General features: G+C 40.9%; 1 protein-coding gene and 1 long non-coding RNA gene across 2 annotated transcripts; both read left to right on the forward strand.

The window, feature by feature from the left end:
• Nucleotides 1-1,699: 1,699 nt before the first annotated feature.
• Nucleotides 1,700-10,543, forward strand: LOC138957995 (uncharacterized). The gene is made up of 4 exons (XM_070329022.1): nt 1,700-2,351; nt 7,639-7,749; nt 8,184-8,277; nt 9,873-10,543. Exons 2-4 carry the CDS (start codon nt 7,729-7,731, stop codon nt 10,541-10,543), a joined length of 786 nt encoding a protein of 261 aa, XP_070185123.1. The 5' UTR covers nt 1,700-2,351; nt 7,639-7,728.
• A 1,404-nt stretch (nt 10,544-11,947) lies between these two features.
• LOC138948419 (uncharacterized) lies at nt 11,948-17,164 on the forward strand. The gene is made up of 2 exons (XR_011449990.1): nt 11,948-12,100; nt 14,912-17,164. It is a non-coding gene; the product is annotated as an uncharacterized lncRNA (long non-coding RNA).
• The last annotated feature ends 145 nt before the right edge of the window (nt 17,165-17,309 follow it).

Genomic DNA, 17,309 nt, shown 5'->3' on the forward strand with positions numbered 1-17,309 from the left:
ACACACACACCGTCACAAGCCGCACACACACACACACACACACACACAGCGGGCTCGCACACGCACTGCAGTGCACGTAGTACACACACTAACTCACGACACTGCCAGTGCACACAGTGACACACACACTCACACTGTGACACACAAACACACACACTTGTACACACCGTCAAACACACACCGTCACACAAACACACACACGCACCGGCACACACACATCACTGAAACACATACACACACACACCGTGACAGCACAAGGCACCGACACTTTTGCAGATGGTTACCAAAACTACTACATATATATCGATGTGTTAATTGGGTCTCCGGTTACAGACATTGTCGTCACACCACCTGCGGCATTGACACACCGACTTCAAGTCTGGCACTCAAGTGTAACGTTGTTAGACTTTGATAGGAACAAAAGATCTCATTGGCCGTGTTTTAGAAACTCTGTGGAATCGATCCTGATGGCAATCTTCAGTGACAAAGCTCCTACTGTGCTGGTCCTTTTTGCACACTCCAGCAAACCCAGCAGTGTTCCCCATAATTATTATCAGCTGTTGGTCTACTGATAGAAATCGCAGGCTTGAAAGAGGACGGACGAGCAAGAAGGAATAGGTGCACGGCAATTTGGAGAACGGGGCCAACTGAGAATAGAAGAAAGAAAAGAAAAACGTCGATTACCCCGCCCCCCCTCTACACACACCTCAACCCCACCACCCCCTCCATCCACCCTCTCACTCCGTCAAGTGTTGCAGCCTACAAACGGCTCCATAGACTGATCTTGTAATGTCAATGTGTGCCCACGAAAAAGGCTTTCAGGTGCTTAGAAACGTGCTTTCGTGGACAAATAATTGCCCAGCATTGAGAGGCACTCCATGTACAGATCGATGTAAAAACAGTGACCCTTTGTAGATTTTGAGTCGTGGCGGGGGACCTTACATGCCTCGACCGTTAAAAAGAAAACTAGTTAAAGCCGGCTCACTCTTTAATCCTGTAAACAATATTCGGCTCACCGTCTCAGTTCCGGCCATGCAGGCTTTTACATGGAATAAGACCATCCCTCCACTTTATCACACACCAAAAATCAACAGCCTCCATGGGTGCTGTCTGTACATGGTGGGGCAATTTTGATAGAATTAATTTCGTACGAGCCACTGGAGGGCATTTTTAGAAATTAATTCATGAAACAATTCCAACTTAGTACAGCAAGCAGTTTGTTTGTTTGTTTGCTTAACGCCCAGCCGACCACGAAGGGCCATATCAGGGCGGTGCTGCTTTGACATTTAACGTGCGCCACAGACAAGACAAGTCACAGCACAGGCTTCATGTCTCACCCAGTCACATAGTTATTCTGACGCCGGACCAACCAGTCCTAGCATTAACCCCATAATGCCGGACGCCAGGCGGAGCAGCCACTAGATTGCCAATTTTAAAGTCTTAGGTATGACCCGGCCGGGGTTCGAACCCACGACCTCCCGATCACGGGGCGGACGCCTTACCACTAGGCCAACCGTGCCGGTCAGCAAGCAGTCAGGGTGTTGATTGGTTTTTTTTTGTTTTTTTTTTTAAATTGCCAAGCACATCATTGTGGGGCTTTTAATAAAAAAAATCAAGCATCCGTCTATAACGTATCAACATTCATCCTTCAACATTTACACAATGCTGAAATATCTCAACGCTATATCCTAACATCACATTTATATCAATAGACCTACCATATCTGTACTTACTGATACACATTTTTGAAATGAGCAAAATATGATTAATAATTTTGTTTGTGGGGGTTTGCACTTCTGGAGAATAACCAAACAATACATCTTTTTCTGTTAATATAATATTTTCTCCCGTATTAACAAATATACATCTTCTAACACTTTCCCAAAACAATTTCATTTTGCTACATTTCCAAAAGAAGTGTTCAATATAATCCATTTCATTACAAAGACTACATAAACTATTTTCTTTTAACTTCATTTTATGCAATAAAATATTTGTTGGATAAATATTATGTAAAATTTTCCATTGGAGTAACTTTAATCTTTCTTCGCTTCTACATGCACTTGCCAGGACCCAATACTTTTCGTCAATGCAAATGTTATATTTGTGGGACCCAAATTTTACAGAGCAGGGTTTTGATTGTTGGTACGTGTCCAAGGGGAGGGATGGTCTAGATCTCATCCCATGTCAAAGCCTGGCCACATCTGAGACGGGTACGGTGAGCCGAAGGTTTTACACGGGAAGGAGTGTGACTTTAACAGTCCCGTCACCCCAACACTGTCCTCGTCTGCTGATCAGAGGGAGCAGTGTACCATGGAGACAGCACATTGATCTACTGGGAGTCTATGAGGGTAAGTCTCAAATGAAGTACATGTACTGAACTCCATTTGATTTTATGATTTTCCCAACGGTGTTGGGTTTTGAGGGAAGGGAGAGAGAGTGTGTCTGTCTGTCTGTGTGTGTCTGTATGTGTGTGTGTGTGTGTGGTATTTTACAGCGTGAATGAATAGTTGCAAAGTGTCATAAATTGTACTATTTCAGCAACTGAGGCTGTTTGGATTCTGTCTTTTACTTTGGTTTGGTTCCATCGTTTGGGGATATTTGTAAACCGCTCAGTGTCTAATAAGTCGATTTATTTCACTGTGAAATGTATTTATTGCTCTGAAATAAATCCAAGTGGACATAGAAGAAGAAGTAGTGTTCATTTGAGTTGCTTATGCAAATTATGTGTGTTGTCTTGCTTTATCACGGTGGAGACACGTTACGCCCAATATACGTACCCAGACGGTTGTTACGCCCGATTTTGTACCCAGGACATCGACGTGGCGTGTGGGTATGCTCACTTAAATTAGATTATCTCAGGCATTTCGTCAAAGTTGACATCAAACTATATACGCATGAACTACTAAATGTCTCAGCCACTTCGTAGTATAATTTTAACTGAGATAGATCTTGTTTTGTAGGCGAGAAATTCAAAAATACCGCGTCCTTCACTCGTGTATTTAGTGCAAGACCTGTTCAACGGAAAACATGAAACGTAGTCTACTTACAGACTAAAATTATGCACGGAAACAAAAAAGAACTCAGACATATCTATCAGAGTTAATTTCATGTTTCTAATTAAAAGGAAAGGGGGGTAAAATGAAGAATATTTGTGTGTCGTGTTACGGTCCCCACAATCAGCTTGTTACGGTCCCCACAATCAGCTTGTTACGGTCCCCACAATCAGCTTGTTACGGTCCCCACAATCAGCTTGTTACGGTCCCCACAATCAGCTTGTTACGGTCCCCACAATCAGCTTGTTACGGTCCCCACAATCAGCTTGTTACGGTCCCCACAATCAGCTTGTTACGGTCCCCACAATCAGCTTATTACCCGCAAAAATAGTGTTCGTTGTTCTTACGCGCCCCGGTCATATAGCTTTTAACGCTGACATCTTCAGTCATATATATATATATCCGTGAAGAAATGACAGGCAGTCACACTCAGTTGTACCAAGGACTGTCTCTCTATCTCTCTGTCTATTTTTCATCGGTTCGGAGTTGTGGCTTTCAGCAGGGCGCGGGGGAATGGAGATCTCGGGTGTAATCGCTGACTGGCGTTATCGACATCAGCGCAACAGAAGAGGTTGAAACTGAACCAGCACCAGTATTATCATCCACACCGAAGGCAAAGAGGCCTGTTCAGAAGTTCCAGTGTTCTGATTGTGGCAAATGGCAGTTACAGTCAGAAACGCAATCTTTTTGTCCATGAGAAAACAATTCACAGGAAAGAGCCTGAGTGGAAACATTTTTGTGGTCTGTGCTCAAAAACATTTAAAAGGCCACGCGATTTGTATACTAAACCTTCCAACAGTGTGCATACCAAGCTCTAGCCACACAAGTGCAACGCACGTGGAAAAGCATGCGCCAGTATAGCAGGTCATTGGAATCGTCGCAGCATGTATGTCACATAGATTAGAAACCATGGTAACGCACAAGTGTCCCTGGCCTTCTTGTGGAAAGACATTTGCAAAATGAAAGTACATGCTTGATCATGAAAAAAGTCACACGGGGGAAACTAGCTACAGCTGTGAGAGGTGTTTGATGAGTTTTAAGTTTCGCAAGCAAATTGGTCGCCTTCTGAGAAAATGTTTTGAGTAGATGTTTACGTTTACTTTTAGATGTTTACGTTTACTTTTTGTGGGCCACTGCACTTCCATTTTCGAACTTTTTGTTTTTTAATAGGAGCCTTACGAGTCGAGCGTTTATTTTTTTTCATTCTGTAGAAAAGACTGTTTCTACACTTCAAATGTGCAACTAAGCTGCTGATCGATTCAGCTGATTTTCGTTTTCAACTGGAGCCTTACGAGCGTTTTGTGTGTATTATTTTGTTTTGTTTTGTAGAAATGTCTGTTTCTATTCTTCCAATGTGCAACTAGGCTACTGATTGAGCAATGATTTTATTGGCAATGTAGAACAATTTCTTTTGATTTGACCAAAATCTCCTTTAATTTGTACCCCCCTTCACACACACACACACACACACACTGACACACACACACACACACACACACAAACACACACACAAACACGCACACACACACACACACACACACACACACACACACACACACACACACACAGACACCCACATACTGTAAGTTCGTTGTCACTATGGGCATTAACAGCGTGGTTAATAACATCTTCAAAGACCAAGATCTCCTTTAATTTGTACACCCCCCCTTCACACACAGACACACACGTACACACACACACACACACACACACACACACACACACACATACACACACACCTACTTCTTCACTTGAAATTGCTGGAATATTTATTTTGTTTGCATCATCAAACACGATTTAAATTTTGTGTGTGTGGTTTCTTACACAATAAAAGTTTTAACATGCTTTTGAAGAATTGATGGGACCCCTTTAAAATCTGTCCGTACGTATGATCTTTTCCCAGTCTGTGAATTTAGTGTGAGAACCCGTATTGTAAGTTCGTTGTCACTATGGGCATTACTGAACAGCGTGGTTAATAACATCTGCAAAGAGCTCATGATCAGAGTGATCGTAGTAGCATCTGAAATCTATGTGTTTAAAGGCAGAGTAAGCCTCCCGTAAACCATCACAGATACGGTCAGGCTTTTACACACAGTACAAACACCCTTTCATTTAAACACTCACCAATTGAGAACATCCTAGGTGCCCTCCGTAAAGAGCGAACAATTTTCAAAGAATTTATTTTTGCGTGGTTTATCTTACCCCTGAGCCATCGTGAACCCGTGTGATCCAGTTTTCCCTTTTCACAATGCAGTCGTCATAGTTAGTCATTTGAATGCGACTCGACGTGAGCTTATCTACAATAGCACGTTTTTTATGCACGAAACAACGGCTGTGGTTCACAAGAACTCTAGCGATGGCTTTTGACTGTTGAGAGGAACGGCGATTTGCACTGATAAACCGGCCGTCGTCTGCTACGACCCTTGCGTGACCCTGCTTCCGGGCTTTTCTTTTTTTAAACTTTCACAACTTCGAATTGTTCTGATCTTGTCTTGATGAAAAACGAATTCTTTTATGATTAAAGAATGTTTGTGTAACAAGCTGTCAATTTATTATTTAGATTTTAAAAGTTAGGTCTAGCGCAAAAACGAGGCGCCGTTGTTGTTAACGGAACAAGTCTACGAAAATAAATTCTTGGAAAATGTCTCACGCTCGACAGAAAGCAGCCAGGATGTTCCCGTTCGGTGAGCGTTCAAATGGAAGTATGCTTGTACTGTATTTAGACGCTCGGGGAGCTCTGTGATGGTTTACGGGAGGCTTACTGTGCCTTTAACTAATAACAAGAAATTCCTCCGAGGTAGGAAAAACACCCCCGTCCTTACCATTCTCACTGCCACCAACTGAGAAGGTTATTTCCCTTTGACCATTAATATGTCCCTCTATAAGTCCTTGTAGAATCTTAATCCACCAATAACTCCCTAACCGTGTGTTTGACTGGTCCCAATTTTTGTAAGGACTGTCTCAGGAATGTATAGAACCTGTTCACCAAGTTTGGTGACGATCGGTCCGTTCATTCTTGAGATCTATATGCGAACACAAACACACAAACACACAAACAAACAAACAAACACATCGACCGAATCCTATACACACCCCTATACCGGGGGTGTAAATACATGAACATGGAGGTTAAAGAAAAGTTTCAATGCCTGGGGCACGTAACAGGGGAAGACTGGGGCCCGTAACTGTCAGGAAATGGAAAAGTCTGGGGTGCGTAACACTGAGCACACGGGTACCTTTTATTGTGTTCTCGTACTTCTTCACGATACATCTAGTCATTATGCCCTTTTCCCCTAAAGTTGAAGAGAGTCTAAAAAAATCAGTTTTGTGGATAGCATACCAATGGACTGCGTATCTTTAGTGTTTTTACCATTTTTGAGTCACTTGAGAAAAAGTGACTCTATGTAATCGGTCAGTGTTAGTCTGTCCGGCCGGCCGTCCGGCCGGCCGTCCGTAGACACCACCTTAACGTTGGACTTTTCTCGGAAACTATCAAAGCGATCCGGCTCATATTTTGTTTAGTCGTGACCTCCAATGACCTCTACACTTTAACGATGGTTTCGTTGACCTTTGACCTTTTTCAAGGTCACAGGTCAGCGTCAAAGGAAAAATTAGACATTTTATATCTTTGACAAAGTTCATCGGATGTGATTGAAACTTTGTAGGATTATTCTTTACATCAAAGTATTTACATCTGTAGCCTTTTACGAACGTTATCAGAAAAACAAGGGAGATAACTAGCCTTTTCTGTTCGGCAACACACAACTTAACGTTGGGCTTTTCTCGGAAACTATAAAAGTGACCGGGCTCAAATTTTATGTGAACGTGACTCCCAGTGACCTCTACACTTTGACGTCTGCTTTGGTGACCTTTGACCTTTTTCAAGGTCACAGGTATGTCTTGAAGGAAAAAAATTGAAATATCATATCTCTGAAACTATTCATCGGATTTGATTCAAACTTTATAGGATTATTCTTTACATCAAATTATTTACATCTGTATTGTGGTTGTGAATAGCAATTTCTTCCTGTCCATCTGATGCCTCATATAATATTCAGAACTGCGAAAGTGACTCGATCGAGCGTTTGCTCTTCTTGTTTCTCTCCGACGTAGTCACATTTTCGTTGAAATCAAGTTTTCTTGAGTGATTGTGTTAAACAAAACGCCTAAAACTGATTTAAACATAAACACTACTTAGTGCAGAAAACATTCACAACCATAACTGAACTAATCTGTTTTTAGTACGCTTCTGATTCTTTTCTGCAATACAATTTTAGCCAGCATACATTCACACCGCTTTCGTCTTCTGGGTCCAAAGTAGGGCGTAACGACCGTCTGGGTACGTGTATTGGGCATAACGTGTCTCCACCGTGTTTATGCTTCTTCACCACTTGAGTCAGTTCTCTGCTTGTCAAGTTCATGGACTTATCTGAAGGCGTGTCTAATTTCATTTCCACAGACTGAGCAGGTGATAGAAGTATTTGATAGCCTGAAGTGGTGTTTTAGGACACGCTCGCTGCCTAGCACTGGGCCAGTGTCTGATTTGTATTTGTTGATTATATATTTATTATTTATTTGAAAGGCGCTTCAGGTTCGTCATTCGGGAGGGAGTTGAAGGCTTCGAGAATACGTAAAAAGTGGACAAACTCGGATAAAATTGTGTCACTTTACCATGGAAACAGTTTCACAGACGGTATGTGTGTGTGTGTGTGTGTGTGTGTGTGTGTCACTGTGTGTGTGTGTGTGTCTGTGTGTGTGACGTGGTGTTTGTGTGTGTGTGTGTGTGTGTGTGTCCCTCTCTCCCTCATCCTAACCTCTCTCTCTTAATTAACACTTTCTCCACACATGCATGTATTTGCTTGAATCTATACATATACATTCTCTGTCTGTCTCTCTGTCCCTTTCTGTCTGTCTGTCTGTCTGTCTGTCTGTCTGTCTGTCTGTCTGTCTCTCTCTCTCTCTCTCTCTCTCTCTCTCTCTCTCTCCGAAAATGTGTGCAAAACATCTATACGTCAGCTTTCCCTTTCTTTTAACCTTCATTCTTCCTTGTCCATCTACTAATATGATTCATCAGCATTTCTCTGTTCAAAGAGAGTAGAACTTACACTAAGGCATCGTGTCTTTCAGATGAAGGGCGATGCTGGTTTACTGGGCCTTCCGCAGCTTCAGACTCCTGTGTCTTTCAGGCCTGCACTCAGGCAGCTTCACAAGCAACGCAGAGGTCAGTGTGTGATCATGAAATAAAAACAAGTCGCGTAAGGCGAAAATACAATATTTAGTCAAGTAGCTGCCATTTTTCAGCAAGACCGTATACTCGTAGCATCGTCAGTCCACCGCTCATGGCAAAGGCAGTGAAATTGACAAGAAGAGCGGGGTAGTAGTTGCGCTAAGAAGGATAGCACGCTTTTCTGTACCTCTCTTTGTTTTAACTTTCTGAGCGTGTTTTTAATCCAAACATATCATATCTATATGTTTTTGGAATCAGGAACCGACAAGGAATAAGATGAAAGTGTTTTTAAATTGATTTGGACAATTTAATTTTGATAATAATTTTTATTTATTTAATTTTCAGAGCTTGTTTTTAATCCGAATATAACATATTAATATGTTTTTGGAATCAGCAAATGATGGAGAATAAGATAAACGTAAATTTGGATCGTTTTATAATTTTTTATTTTTTTTTACAATTTTCAGATTTTTAATGACCAAAGTCATTAGTTAATTTTTAAGCCACCAAGCTGAAATGCAATACCGAACCCCGGGCTTCGTCGAAGATTACTTGACCAAAATTTCAACCAATTTGGTTGAAAAATGAGGGCGTGACAGTGCCGCCTCAACTTTCACGAAAAGCCGGATATGACGTCATCAAAGACATTTATCACAAAAATGAAAAAAACGTATGGGGATATCAATCCCAGGAACTCTCATGTCAAATTTCATAAAGATCGGTCCAGTAGTTTGGTCTGAATCGCTCTACACGCACGCACACACACACACACACACACACACATACATACACACATACACCACGACCCTCGTTTCGATTCCCCCTCGATGTTAAAATATTTAGTCAAAACTTGACTAAATGTAAAAACGAATAGACTACCAACGTTCTAAAATTCAGAATAAAAAAACAAAAAAGGTATAGTGTTGGAACGTTTAATTATTGACAAAACATAACGTTACGTTCACAAACACATGTAAAACGTAACGTTTTGTTTTGTCAATAAATTAAACCTTTCTTGTTTTTTGATTATGTGTGATGATGAGTTTTTGTGCATTTTGCGCACTGACAAACAGTCGGAGACTGAGGCCGGAATCAGTGACTGATGGATACACTGACTTTGACTTACCATGCATGAGTCCAAGTGTCTTGGGGCTAAGGTAAATGATAGGTACATGCTCATGAACAACAGCCTGCTGCTGAGTTTTCGGAGTGGAATATTAATAAAGGAAAAAGAAAAAAAGAGTATATATTATAATGCCGGTAGGGGCTGTGGTAATTTGCAGATGTACACAATTATATAGGTGTCACTCACTGTTCTTAATTAATAACATATGAATGATCATGCAGCCTGCACTGAGAGTCACAGACCCCACTACCATAATCTTCATAGAAATGGCCGATATTTGACCCCCCCCCCCCCCCCCAAAAAAAAAAAAAAAAAGGAAAGAAGAAAAAACAAAACTGAAGAGCATAAAAAGCGATGAATGCATTGACCTGGGTTAGTCGACAAACACTTTATGTGTCGTATTCAACCATTATTTATTTATCGATTTGCTATAGTATATATAATAATGTAACTACCTCAACAGAAACAGCCGCTCTGCGGGAGCTGTGGCATTCTTTTGCCGAGAAGCGCGAACCACGACGACAGCGAGAACTGAAAGGCAAAGCCTGCCCCGATCCCGCCAAGCAAAACATCACTACCATGCTTGAGGAGATTGTTGAGAACGACAAATCTCAAGTGGATCCAGCTGTCCAAGAAACTACGGTCAACACACAAGAAGACAGGGTTGTTACCAGGGCGACACAAGCTGATGGAGAAGCCAGTAAAGAAACAGTCAGGGAACTACAGCCTGCTCTGCCTGCCATTTCAGCATCCACAACTAACATCAGCGCGGTGTTTCCCCAGCAGCGACCTTACAGATCCGCTGCAGTGCCGTCACTACGTACTAAAACCTCACAGGGGAGGAACACAGCGTCACGATTTCAGCAGCGAAGCAAAGTGACGTCATCACGTCATTTTCGTCTGGATGACGTCAGATCGCCAGTCCCTTACCACACGGCTATCACGCGTCGGCCTGAGCGTGCGTGCAGCCCTAGGTTCCTGGCGCTGACCCAGCTGTGCAGATCTCCCCCCCCCCCCCACCTGATGGATGAGGTGATGTCAAGGTCTCTCACGGCAAAGCCTGCCCTGGGTCGTGATGGTCCCATGAGGAGAGATATCAGAGAACTAGAGGAATACCCGGCTTCGCCGGGGTGAATCGCGAGACAGAGACAGACAGCGTGGCGGTTCATCACAATCACCTCTGCAAGCGAAGTCCTGTCACACGGGATTGAGAATTTTAGAGCTTATTTCTTAGCCCTATATTTTCTGTTGTGGCTTCTCAAATGCCAGAACATACAGACAGACAAAAGCCGCTAGACCCCATCACAAACAGAACTCTACAATCAACAGGTTTTTTCCCACACACACACACAAACACACACACAGAGAAGCCGTATATATATAATATGTATATCTATATCTATAAATATATAGAGATAGGTGAGTGTATTTTTTGCGTGGCTATAAATTGATTCGACCTTTTCACTTTGACAGTACGAACAACTTACGGGTGCAAGGGAAGCGTTCTGGACAGCGCAGTGACATTCTAAAAATAGTACCTCAGAAACGGGAATTAGGGGTGAACGGTGCGACAGAGACAGACAGCGTGGCGGTTCACCACAATCACCTTTGAAAGGCGAAGTCCTGTCAAACGGGATTGAGAATTTTAGAGCTTATTTCTTAGCCCTATATTATCTGCTGTGGCTTCTCACATGCCAGAACATACAGACAGACAAAAGCCGCTAGACCCCATCACAAACAGAACTCTATAATACATAGGTTTTTGCCTACACACACACACAAACACACACACACACAGAGAAGCCGTATATATATATGCATATCTGTATCTATAAATATATAGAGATAGGTGAGAGTGTATTTTTCGCGTGGCTATAAATTGATTCGACCTTTTCACTTTGACAGTAAGAACAACTTACGGGTGCAAGGGAAGCGTTGTGGACTATGGAAAGCCGTTTGGCTCATAACTATTACAGCTGTAATTTAAAATAAATACACCTGTATTTAATGATAAATACAGCTGTATTTATTTCTTAAACGTATACAATAAGTATCATTATTAATTACAGGTGTATTTTTTTTATTAATTACAGGTGTATTTTTTTATTAAATACAGGTGTATTTATTATAAATTACAGGTGTATTTATTTTTAAATACAGGTGTAATTATTATTAAATACAGGTGTATTTATTTTTAAATACAGGTGTATTTATTATTAAATACAGGTGCATTTATTATTAAATACACCTGTATTTATTATAAAATACAGGTGTAATTAATGATAAATACACCTGTATTTAAAAATAAATACACCTGTATTTAAAAATAAATACACCTGTATTTAATAATAAATACACCTGTATTTAAAAATAAATACACCTGTATTTAAAAATAATTACACCTGTATTTAAAAATAAATACACCTGTATTTAAAATTAAATACACCTGTATTTAATAATAAATACACCTGTAATAATCAGTTATAAGTCACGTGGTTAAGCGACTTAAAAACTTGGACTGGGAATCCACATGAAAAACACTAAGCTTATACGCGTCTTCATAGCCTCGCTTTGCCGCCTTTTGACAGACTGAACAGCTCAAGATGGCGGGGGTGGCAAATGTCCCTGATGTTTTGGAAGGTTTGCGAGTGCAGTTTTAATTAACGCTGTTGCCCAGGCTCGCACAGCAGGGTAAGTTAATTGTTTTATCAGACGAATTCGGTTCTTGTGACGATCTACACCGAGTCAGTGGGGCATCCACATCCAGAAGTTGAACTTGAAGGGAGGCCTGTACGCGTTTTTGACCAAAGATGCAAAATATTGGAATTCGGTGCGAGAGACTAGCTGCTATATCGTGTTATCGGTAATCTTGAACTTTAGCGTGTTAAATTCATAGCTCTTAATTCAGAGGCATTTAAGTCTCCAAATTTGTAGAACCTGTACTTGTAATCATAACAAGTCATTTTAGATCCCTTTGAAGTTACGGAATGAACTCCGATGATGAACTGTACGAATGCATTTGACCCATCAAAGAAGGAATTATCCGTGTGACCAGACAAGGGAGACAACTCTTTCGTGTAGATGATGTCCCATGGTTGACAACGTACACCATTTTCGTCACGCTAAAGTTCAAGATTACCTTGTTATCTGTGTGTGTGTGTGTGTAATCCGTTGTAAAGTGTATATTATGATTATTTGGTGGCGGCGGCAGTGGTACGTATATAATCTCATATGGAAAGCCGTTTGGTTCATAACAAACCTTGATTGATATGGGTTAAAGCTGTGGTCTATTTATGACTTTCCGGGGCTACGAGGTTGAAAAATAGGGACAAAATCATGTACAGATTTCTGTACAGCAAACACTACCCGAAACCCCACCTATACGGCGTGTATGACCTTGAGAGCTTCAGTCAACGCTTGAATTTTGCAGTGGTAACATCCGGTTTGCTCTCGCAGAGCTGAGCATATTTGTTGTCAAGAAGGATCGAGCAGAAAAAATAAACGACTTGGCAGGGATTCGAACTCAAGGCATCGGGGCCTCGAAATGTCGGGGCCGATGTCTTAACCGCTAGGCCACTACACCAGTATTGTCAAAGATAAAAAAAATTGATAATTTTATATCATTCTACGCTTGAATTATCATTTATGCGTTGCAAAAACGTAAAAATTGACATTAAAATTTGCCTTTATTTGCAAACATGTTTTACAGAATCGCAGTACATGTTTACACCGTCATGCTACACGACATTCGCGCCATGCAAATAGCTGCGATATCTCTATTTACAACATGCAAGAAAATGACAAGAACAGTAATTGAATCTCTCCAAAGCCAGTTGAAACCAGACATCTAAGAAATAGTTATACATGTATTCACTTCTGAACAACCGGCACGGTTGGCCTAGTGGTAAGGCGTCCGCCCCGTGATCGGGAGGTCGTGGGTTCGAACCCCGGCCGGGTCATACCTAAGACTTTAAAATTGGCAATCTAGTGGTTGCTCCGCCTGGCGTCTGGCATTATGGGGTTAATGCTAGGACTGGTTGGTCCGGTGTCAGAATAATGTGACTGGGTGAGCCATGAAGCCTGTGCTGCGACTTCTGTCTTGTGTGTGGCGCACGTTATATGTCAAAGCAGCTCCGCCCTGATATGGCCCTTCGTGGTCGGCTGGGCGTTAAGCAAGCAAACAAACAAACAAACAAACAAACTTCTGAACAATGGGCGGATAGAGATATAAATCATGCTGCTTCAAGAATAACATAACATGAATTCATATCAATGTTTTTCCTTCATTTTCTCAATTGGCGCAGTAGCCTAGTGGTTAGGACATGAGACACGAAGTCGAGAGTTCGAATCTTCGCCGGGGCTTTTATTTTTTCCCCTTGATCTCTCTTGAAGATAAAATATGATCAGTCTTGAGAGAGCAAACCGGCTGTTATCCCTGAAAAATTCAAGCGTTGACTGAAGCTCTCAAGGTCATACACGCCGTATAGGTGGGGTTTCGGGTAGCGTTTGCTGTACAGAATTCTGTACATGATTGTATCCCTATTTTTCAACCTCGTAGCCCAGGAAAGTCATAAATAGACCACAGCTTTAATCTCCAGAGCTGTGTACCAGGGAAAACCATGTTATAAAGTAGACTTTTTATTAAATTTAACTTGAGACATTTAAGCTGTACAAATTAATTTCATTCACAAATACTAGTTTCATAAATATCCTTGGCCTGCAGAGATAGAATAACAAATACTTGCACATTTTGTTTGTCTTAGTGTTCAGTAAAAGTACAAAGGTTTTAAAGTTGTTTTGTTGCAAGTCTGCATCATTAACAACCTGGAGTATTACTGGAAAAAAAATTATTACTAAAGAAAATATGTATACTCTCGATACTCTCCATGCACATGATTTTTGTGCAGACGAGAATTTTTGCAATTCAATAAAAGGGCGACCACTTAGTAAAGTCTTGGTTCAATTATGTTCTTTTTATGGGTTAGTTGTTAGCAACAATGTAACCGACAAACTTCAAACTGAATTTTGGTGCTTTCCTCTAACATATATTATATATTTGAAAAACATCAATGTTTACCTGTGTCAAGTTTCTTTTTTGGGAGAGTATACATTCAAGTTGCCATTTAATACATGTTTTAAGGACTGAAAATACATGTCACAAAATGGGAAACGGCCCAGGAGAATAACTTATATGTAAAGCAGCAAATGATAAGCACATGGTTTTACCCCTGAAAGCTCCAAAGATTTGGGAAAATGAATCTCGTTTGCCTTCACATATCAAACTGAACGTCAAGCAGCTCAAAAAAAGTCTCAAGAAAAGTTACGCTTTCAAAATAGCATTTCATTCTGTGTCGCAAAGCATGCTTAACATTTCTACGCTTCTACAAATGAACACAAGCATGCAATAATTCCCTCTCTTTTGAGTCCTGGTACTTGTATGCTTATTAAGAAAGCGGGATGATGTTTCCTTTATTTCAGAATTTCTTTTTTGTCTTGTTTCAGATGGAAAGTGCGGAGAAACCACCATCTCAGATTTCGTGTTTTTCATGTCTGGGAGCCGGTCCACAGTACCAGGAGGGTACCAGAGTCCTCTGACCGTGGTGTTTGTGGACACACCCGAAAAGCCACTCCCCAGAGTGTCAACTTGTGCCCTCAGAATGCAGGTGTCTGCCCCACACGTCAAGAACTGAGGCAGAAGCTGTCCCAGGCTGTTCTTGAAGGGGGTGGATTTTATTTATTGTAAAAACTTTCCTTCAATGGTGCGATTAGTTTCTGCTTGGTAGCCGTAGCTGTTGGTGTTTCTATCTGTACACACCCTGGGGGGGGGGGGGGGGTGTTAACGTTGAACTTTGAAATCTTAAAATTATTAAGACAAGGTGTGGGTGGTTTTTTTCTCTCCGTAAAATAAGCTTTATTTTAGGTGCCTGTACCGTACATCATTTCTTACTTGCTATTAAATGCAAGAGAGAGACTTTCGAAGATTTGATGTTTGTGTTTCGCATTATTTTTGCTTGGTAGCCGTAGGTGTTGGTGTTTCTTTCTGTACACACCCTGCGAAAAAATGTTTGTTCTGCAATTTTGAAGAGAATTCACAAATGTATTCAAACTGAATTATTTGAGGTCATGCTGCAAAGGAAAAAAAAAACATGACCCTGATTTAACCGGTTTCCTATACTCCTTTACATACCTTGTTTTTGTTTTGATTGTTTTCTTTGCTTTTTGCAGGGGGGGGGGGGGGGGTGTTTAACGTTGAACTTTGAAATCTTAAAATTATTAAGACAAGGTGTGTGTGGGTTTTTTCTCTCAGTAAAATAAGCTTTATTTTGGGTGCCTGTACCGTACATCATTTCTTACTTGCTATTAAATGCAAGAGAGAGACTTTCGAAGATTTGATGTTTGTGTTTTGCATTATTTAAATTGCCGTTGTGTTTCAAGAGTGTGTTCTGTTCTTATTTGTTTTTTTGCACCACTGTTTGTCATTATGTTGCCTGCTTTTCGTGTTCCGTGTAACGCTGTCCATGGAAAACATGTAAAGCATTGTATTTCTCTCGACTATTGATCAAGTAAACTAAGCACTTCACATCATATCAGGTATCAGTTACCTAATGTACAGAATAAATGGTTCAACCCCCCTACTACACGAATAACACGTTGCCAGCAAAATATCAAAAGCACTCGGACTAGCGTTACAGTGTCCCATACAAAACTTGGCAATATACACCATAAACCGGATACAAACAAATCAATTGCACGCTAACAACTTTGTTATACTGTCTCATAATGGTATACAAATTAATAAACTCAAAAGCGTTTGTAACAGTTATGATAATGTGATATTCGTGCCCTGTGTAACGATAGTCTGTTTTTATGTTTTACCAAATTAACCAAAACTGGCGTTGTCTACTGCTTTTCCTTTTATAGTTTTACACTCCTCTGTAGTGAAGGTCACTGCTCACACAAGGGCGGGGATGTAGCTCAGTCCTGTTGGCCGCTGTCAGCGCGAGTTCGTCCCCACGTTCGGCGAGAGATTTATTATTGCTCACAGTCAACTTTGTGTGCAGACTCTCCTCGGTGTCCGAACACCCCCGTGTGTACACGCAAGCACAAGACCAAGTGCGCACGAAAAAGATCCTGTAATCCATGTCAGAGTTCGGTGGGTTATAGAAACACGAAAATACCCAGCATGCTTCCTCCGAACGCGGCGTATGGCTGCCTAAATGGCGGGGTAAAAACGGTCATACACGTAAAAGCCGTGGGAGTTTCAGCCCATGAACGAACAAACGGCTCACACAATTTCAGCTTTCTTGTTTAGTTTATAAATTTCAGCCTCAATTCCTCGTCTCTGTAACCAGTATTAAATAGTGACTGTTTTGCTAACTGTTCAGCTGTCACCTGCCAAGTAGAACCGATGTATTCTTTATGATGTGATAAAATTAAAGTATTCATTCCACTTTGTGATGGATGAACTCGCAACTGCCAAGTATTACCAGTCTTATGATGGGATAAAAATTAAGTATTCATTCCATTTTGTGATAGGTTAACTCTCAACTGCCAAGTAATACCAGTCTAATGATGTGATAAAAATATTCATTCCATTGTGTGATGGGTTAACTCTCACCTGCCAAGTATTACCAGTGTGTCTTGTGATGTGATAAACAAAGTATGCATTCCATTTTGTGATGATTTTCCTTATTTAAAGTGGATTTTCTGCATGACACTTGTTTGATTAAAATTAATTGTATTTGTGGCAGACAACTTGAGTTATGTTTTGTGTTTTTGTAAAAACAACTTGTTTTTTTTAATATGACTGGAAATGAGACTAGCAGCCATGAATCCATAACTACATTTTGCTGTCCATCATAGACATCTCACTCGCACATGTTCATTGCCTCACCATACA

This window comes from Littorina saxatilis, linkage group LG1 (genome assembly GCF_037325665.1).
Source record: "Littorina saxatilis isolate snail1 linkage group LG1, US_GU_Lsax_2.0, whole genome shotgun sequence".
Lineage (NCBI taxonomy): Eukaryota > Metazoa > Mollusca > Gastropoda > Littorinimorpha > Littorinidae > Littorina > Littorina saxatilis.

Coding starts and splice junctions, on each gene's coding strand:
- LOC138957995 (XM_070329022.1), top strand. CDS start 7,729: ATGGAAACAGTTTCACAGACG. Junction 7,750..8,183: donor TGGAAACAGTTTCACAGACG/GTATGTGTGTGT, acceptor CGTGTCTTTCAG/ATGAAGGGCGATGCTGGTTT. Junction 8,278..9,872: donor GCTTCACAAGCAACGCAGAG/GTCAGTGTGTGA, acceptor CTACCTCAACAG/AAACAGCCGCTCTGCGGGAG.